The sequence below is a fragment of the Argentina silus genome, assembly GCF_951799395.1.
Source record: "Argentina silus genome assembly, chromosome: 10".
Classification (NCBI taxonomy): Eukaryota; Metazoa; Chordata; class Actinopteri; order Argentiniformes; family Argentinidae; genus Argentina; species Argentina silus.
The window spans coordinates 9,693,156-9,700,557 of NC_139664.1; the positions used below are offsets into that span (position 1 = coordinate 9,693,156).

Sequence of the window (7,402 nt, forward strand, 5' to 3'; positions counted from 1 at the left end):
GAAGGTCTCAAAAAGTACCTCATTCGAAGTAGTTCAAGGACTATAAATTCACATATGTGTGCATAATCTCAAGTGACAACATACGGTTATTGTAATATTCCAGCCATTTGATAACCTGAGTACTGTACGGAATGTGTCTGATCAAAGGGATTACCCAAATAAATACTGACGTAGTACACACTAACTTGAGAAGTCTATACACAAAAAAAGGTACATAACCAACAAATTGCCTAATGGCATTGAAATGCATCTTTGGTAAGAGGGTTTGTTTTAAGACCATTAAGACCGTTTGTTTTAAGACCACAGACTTGGGGCTTTAAAAGAACTACATATACAATTTGTGACTCCTCGCTCACATCCCAACCCAGCTCCGGCTTTGTGGTTCCTCCAATCACGCAACCTCAGCTTGGTCCTTCATAGCTGAGAAAATACACCTTGGGAAGGCTCTGGGCTGGTTCTGCCTACACCCCACATCCTGCTGTCCAGCACCGCAAAAACTATCCACAAAGAAATGTCACTCAAATACATTTGACAAATGAGAACATGTATTAAAATTATATATATAGAGGTATTAAATATTAAAATATATATTAGATATTAGATATTAAAATAATTATATATATATATATATATATATATATATATATATATATATATATATATATATATATATATATATATATATATATATATATATATATATGAGAACATGTATTAAAATAATTATATATATATAATGTTCTCATATATATATATATATATATATATATATACACACACACAAACAAAAATTCCCTTCCAGTGCATGGCAAGAATAGACATGGAAAAACAGTCCCTGTTTCAACCAATAATTAATGACATGTATTAAATCCATTTAACCACAAACTGTGGGTCCAATTGCTGCCAACTTTGACAGGGGGATGATCCATTTTCATGTGTATTTCTGGTCAATCAATGCATACCGACTCGAACTATCGTAATTTCGCGTGCAGCTGCATCATAGCTATCGAAACATGAGGTCTGTATTTACTCTATAAAAAGTCTCATACCGCATTAAAATACGTCAGTTTTTGCACTCCGACCCTGCTCTACTATGCCAGAGATTCCCAGAGAGGAGCACCGCTAGGTTTTGCGCTCTTCAACAGAAGGACCTCGTGTGGGAGGGAGAGGGGATCTTGGGAGTTGTAGGAATTGAATCAAATGGGCAATTTGGAACATTAGGACTGATGAGGGCATTCAAAGCGAGATATCTTAACTCAGAGGTCGTTTTAAAACACGATTTTTTGTGAATGTACTCTACTATAGAATAATGAAAACAACACATCCACTGGATTACAAGGTGAAATTCCGCTTTAAAAGCATTGGATTAGTGCAAGCATGGCTGGAGAGTTTCTACCATATTCCTTACTAAATCCATGAGGGTGATTGTACAAGTGCACACTTCAGGAGAAGGGTAGACAATTGGAACACACCCTGGTTTAACCAGTGATCATCACCCCAGCATCGCCCTGTCAAAGTTGGCAGCAATTGTACATACCTGTTCATACGGAATTCCATATTTATTCTGCTATTTACTCTAATGTTACTATTAATACATATATACTGCTTATACTGCATTGCCTATACAGCTCATATGCTGCTTACACTGTTCATACTGCATTCTATTTATTCTGCTTATAATGCTACTGCTAATTCATATACTGCTTACACTGCACTACTTATACTATACTGCGCATATACTGCACTACCTGTATATACTGTTCACACTGCACTTTTCTGCTTTTTTGCACTTCTGGTTAGACGCTAACTGCATTTCGTTGTCTCTGTACTTGTACTCTGCACAATGACAATAAAGTTGAATCTAATCTAATCTAATCTAATCTAATCTAAAATTGGCCTGTGGTGTACAGTTACAGTATGCCCCTCCAAACACCTGCTTGCTTACTTTGAGAATTGGTGCCTGAAACACCCAGCAAGGACAACTAGGACGAGCAGGACCAGGACGGAGGAGACTATCCCCCAGGTGATCTCGACACTTTTGATGGCCAGTTTATGGTCTGTACAGTACAAGGCAATGGTGAATGTCATTATTTTTGTCTAAAATACAGCAAAATGCTGGTCTAAACAACGTTTAATGGAACTTACCCAGAACATCAGTTTGTTTTAATCCAGGGCATTCTAAAATGGGGTGAATGAAAAATAAATCATAAGCAACACGAAAGGGATAAAACTGGTATATAAACTGGTGTTATATAGATAATACAGTGCAGTACAGTGTAATGTGAAAACACTGTTTCATTTGGAAGCTTTGTCTGTTCTCTGTTCATGCACTGTCCGCATGTATTTCTGTGCCATTATACAGTGGTACTCACGGGCTTGACTATATGTATAGGTGCCTGTGTCTTCGATGTCGAGTGTTGTGTTCTCTAGAAGCTCACCACACACTGCGTAAACCTGTTGGTCTTCGACACACACCACGCACTTCGCAGGGGGAGGGGCGACGGTGAGAGAGCAGTTGGAAAGCTCTGGCATTGACATGTTTCTCATCCACAACATTTCGTCATTTTTTGAATTGAAAATCCGTTTCACCGCTTCGCCCTTCATAATTGAAACACACCCAGTATTCTGAGCTGTATCAGATAATGATGAAAAGAAACAGCGGGGAGAATATTACGTACTGACCAACAGACAGACCTAATCACAACAACGATTCAGTGGACAATGATAAATGAGGTGCCATGTGCATGAATGAGACATATTAAGCATACACAAAGACTTGTATGTCAGTATCAAAACCACTCTTTGAGGAGTTACACTGTTTTGTTTAAATAGTGAGAGACCAAATGTTACACCCCTACAATTAACCAGCATGGTTCAGCATGATCCACTGGTGCCTATCTTATCATAATACATGCCATGCAGTAAACTTGATCTGACATTGGCTGATGCTAGAACTAACTGCACTTTTTAAAAACATCCTTTGTTTCCTTACTGTTGTGCGGAGGAGAGCATGCTAAAAATGGTAGCTAAAAACAGTATGTTTACTGAGTCCGTAGCCCTACTAGTAATACGCTGGTTAAATTGGTTACATGTCAGGGAATATGACTTAAAATATGAAATATATAATGCTATCATTTTGACTTAATCACCTGTGACCGCAGAAACAGCACATGCAGCAGCCACAAGCACTGAAAATGTAAAATAAATAAGGGAAATTCATGAGGATTTCGCTACAAAAACACGTTGTTACTTTTAATAAACCATTCAGTGTATGCAGGACACTGTACTACAACCAGAGTTAGTCCAAAAAAAAGTTGCATGGAGAATAATAATAGAATTAATACAATTGAGACTGTAATAAACATACGACCGCTGGCATTGTTTATAGGCTAGGGTACATTTCACACCAAGATCACGACACTTCACAGTGATTTGAAAAAAAAAGGATAAGCGCAAGGCAATGGTATATAGAGCCCGTAAAGTGAGAGGGGCATATGTTGGTATGGCAGGTAGATGATGAATACAAAGAATGCGATTACTTACTGAGTGTTATTATCACAAGCATGCTTGAGCTGAGGAACAAAGCATCAACAAAGGACCATTAGTCAAACATTCCATTAGCAAGCCATTTGTCAATAAATCGGATGTAATCCACCGGGCGAGCTGCAGGTGTGCCTATATTAAGCTAGAGCATCAGGCTGAGGGGTCGAACAACAAGAGTTAAGAAACCCATAAAAGACAATAGGCTACATTGACTATCAAGTCTGCGAAAAAAATAGTCTATATGCTGCTCGAATCTCGTTCAACGACTGATAATGCCATTAAACTCATAAGCCTACCCGATCAGCCTGATCTGACAGCTGATCTTCCGCCATTCTATCGCCGACATTCTATCAATCCCCATAGGGACGCGTCATCTGCATTCATTCATCTCAGAAACTCAATCTTCGGGTGAATTAAACTTCACTAAAATCGCAAAGGACGATAAATACTTAGGCTATTGCACATAGGGATGCAGCTACTAAAGCCTACTTTGTCTCTGGTCTCTGATAAAAAAATAAAATAAAAAAAAAAGATCATAAGTGTGACTTACAGTAGTTGACTCTATCAGCTGGAAAAGATGTGAAAAGCAGTTCAGTTCTGAAATTCTTACAGCTCTTACATCACTCCGCCCTCCTATGTAGCAGGGAACCCTCCCATCACAAAGTGCCCTCAGGAATGTTTTTTTCCACCCTGAATCGTCCGTGTGTGTGTGTGTGTGTGTGTGTGTGTGTGTGTGTGTGTGTGTGTGTGTGTGCGTGCGTGCGTGCGTGCGTGCGTGCAGGTGGTGGGGCTGCGAGCTATTTCCAGGGTTGGGGCAATTCCTTTTCGATGCCATTACATTTATAGTGGAATGTAAAGAAAACACACAGTTGATTGATGACTTTTGGAACATAGTATACCATAGCCTACCTAACCCTAAAAAATCTTTGAAAATGAATGTCCTTTTCTCAATTACATAATTGCTGGAATTGACCCGGTCTATTATCCACTCTCTCTTCTTCCAGAAGACTGAGGTTGCTTTGCAGACACAGAGTAATAAAAAAAACATTTGGGCTCTGTAGGCTTAAATTGATATTGTACTGCCATCCTGTGGCTAAATAGAAACCAATAAGTGGCGGTTGCCATAGAAGCTTGGAAAGCAGCGTTTGTCATCAACAGGTGTTTTTTTTTTCTCTGTAGCCAGCATCTGTTGCTTGCATCTCCTTGGTTTTGGATACGACTAGCTGGTTTTTAAAACATGAGTACATTGGACAAACTGGACATAGGCGCATTAAGCGCCGAGCAACAAGAAAAACTGCGACAATTTAAGGTTAGCCAAGTTAGATAGCTTGCTTGAGAGTTAACGTACTAATATAGCTACGTATCTGCCCACGCTAGCTATCTAGCTAATGAACGTGTTGTCTCTGCATTATTTTGCGTCTACAGGAAACTCTTGTTTGTTCTCCATTTTAGATCAAAACAAGAATCGACAATGAAAAGTATTTGAGAGCGCATCCGGAGGTGGAGGTGTTAATAAGCGACTTTGTAAGGTTTGTTGCCTTTAACCTAAAGTTGGTTCAATTTGTTAAACTAACTGACAAACGTGCTGATTCAGTATTCAGTATTCTTGTTTTTACAGAGATGTGTTTCTCAAAAGACCCGTCGATATTCGTGAGTTCGCAGCAGGTGGGTTTCCGTATTGGCTCAATCAATGTTGGACCGTCAATATGTATAGAAGGTATGGACATCATGAATGGTCTCTTTCAGATCACTTCACCAACCCAAACCTTCCGATGGCAATTGGCTCCAAACTGCAGGGCAACACCGACATACACTGAAACCTTACCGGCATGTTTGGTTGATTCATCTTTAAAATGTATAAAGTCATGTTTCCAGCAATGTGTTCTTTTATATTCTCTGTATTTAGCATTTGCAGGATTACAGTTGCAGTTTATAGGCCTATATAAAAGAAAGATATTGTGATTTAAAACATATTGTAATGTGATTTTCAATGACAATTTTGCATCATTTCATCTTTAGCCTAGATGGCTCTGTTGTTTCTACTGTTGTGAACTCCATTGTCATGCATGACAAGGCCAGAGGAGGTTGTCTAAAGCAGAAACAACAGGCGTTCTGGCTCGATGTACTGTTCTTCTGCTTAATGAGTGTCATTAGGAAGGTTAATGAGAGAGGGGGGTCCTGGGGAGATTGCAACTGGCTTGTTGTTTGTCAGGCAGCTGGGTCCATGGGGAGTGTATTCCACTGTATTAGATAACCAGTTTGGTAGCAGCACTATACTGCAGGCTTCTCTGTGTGTGGTAACCTACAGTTCCATAGGCTGACGTCACGTGTATAGCCATGTGTAATTGTGAGACGTTACAAGTGCCATTTTATTTTATGTAGGCCTAAATTATTATTGTTGATTATCATTTCAAGAAGCCTAGTTTATCGCGCATTTCTACAACTCAAAATAGGCCTAGTAGGTCCTCTAATGAAGAATACCAGATAGACTCACACTGTCACACTAGATGCTTCTAGAGGAGCACACAGGATAAGAGAAGAGACAGACAAACACAGAGAGAGAGAGAGAGAGAGAGAGAGAGAGAGAGAGAGAGAGAGAGAGAGAGAGAGAGAGAGAGAGAGAGAGAGAGAGAGAGAGAGAGAGAGAGTTTTTGTGTGAGTTCCCTTCCTTCCTTCCACAGTATTGTTTGTAGACCTATTTATGGACACTCAACCCTTTGTCATACACTGTAAAATTACCCAATCTACACCAACAAAAGATCACATTCTCAGGATTAACCTTAAAGGTAAATATGAACAGTCTGTTTCATATTCAATGCAGGGAGATGTTAGACAATACAGGGAGCACAGCATTTGATCTCTGTCTATTATGCAGACAGTATTTTGTTCTGAGTGTGTGAACTAACGCAAGCACCCCTAGGGTCACTGAATTATCCCTGGAACTCACAGATTTCTGTTTGGATTGAAGAGGACATTCAGTCATAGTCATTATGATGGTTCTGGCGTCTACAGTGTTTGACTTAATTAAATAAAGGGATCAACATTTGTTTAACGGATCTCACTTGTTATTTCTGTTCTAACTACATGGTCAGTGAGTGTATTTGGCACATTAGTGTTTGTCAGGCCCTAGCATGCAAATATGTCCCAACTGAATGTTACCATGAGGTTGTTTTTCTTACTGTGTTATAAGGCTGAGATGATTTCTTAGGGTAATCCTAGGAGTATACCCATTTTGATTGGGTATTGTTTAAAGGTTATTGTGTATAGTGGACATACAGTAACAAGACCCCAAGGGCATTGATTGGCCTGATCACTCACAAACAAAATGTCACTGAGTTAAAACTCCCCCCCCCCCCCCCCCCAGTTTCCCATCTGCACTACCTGTGCACACCTGCACCAGTGTGACATTCTCCAATGACTTTGCATATTGCACATTTGCACTCACACACACATACTCCCCACTCACGTACATGCACATACATACATACTACTGCTACTCTCACCCCACTATTGGTGTGTTTCTGCTGCTAAATACTTGCACTACCTTATGCTATTGTTTTATTATTACTATTATTACTTTGTTGCACTGTTGAGGAGCTAGCTTGCCCTAAGCATTTCACTGCTGTATTCTGTGCATGTGACAAATAAACTTTGATTTGATTTGATTTGACATAACAATTAAGATTTAGAATAGTTAAGACAAAATTACTTTTATAATTCCCTAAATGAATATTATCTTTCAATCACACCTCTAATATTTCAGCTTTCTTTTACTCAACTCCTCAATAAGGTGATGGTGGTGATCTTTTCAAAGCTAATCTTGAATCTAGGATCACTATGAATTGAGGCAATATAAGCA

At 39.2% G+C, this 7,402-nt stretch overlaps 1 protein-coding gene across 1 annotated transcript; it reads left to right on the plus strand.

The window, feature by feature from the left end:
* Positions 1–4,780: 4,780 nt before the first annotated feature.
* On the plus strand, positions 4,781–5,473 carry riiad1 (regulatory subunit of type II PKA R-subunit domain containing 1; the record flags this gene model as incomplete). The annotated part of the gene is made up of 4 exons (XM_083678646.1): positions 4,781–4,852; positions 4,996–5,072; positions 5,162–5,208; positions 5,290–5,473. The coding sequence occupies 4 exons, from the start codon at positions 4,781–4,783 to the stop codon at positions 5,358–5,360; spliced, it is 267 nt and encodes an 88-aa protein (XP_083534772.1). The 3' UTR covers positions 5,361–5,473.
* Positions 5,474–7,402: the final 1,929 nt, after the last annotated feature.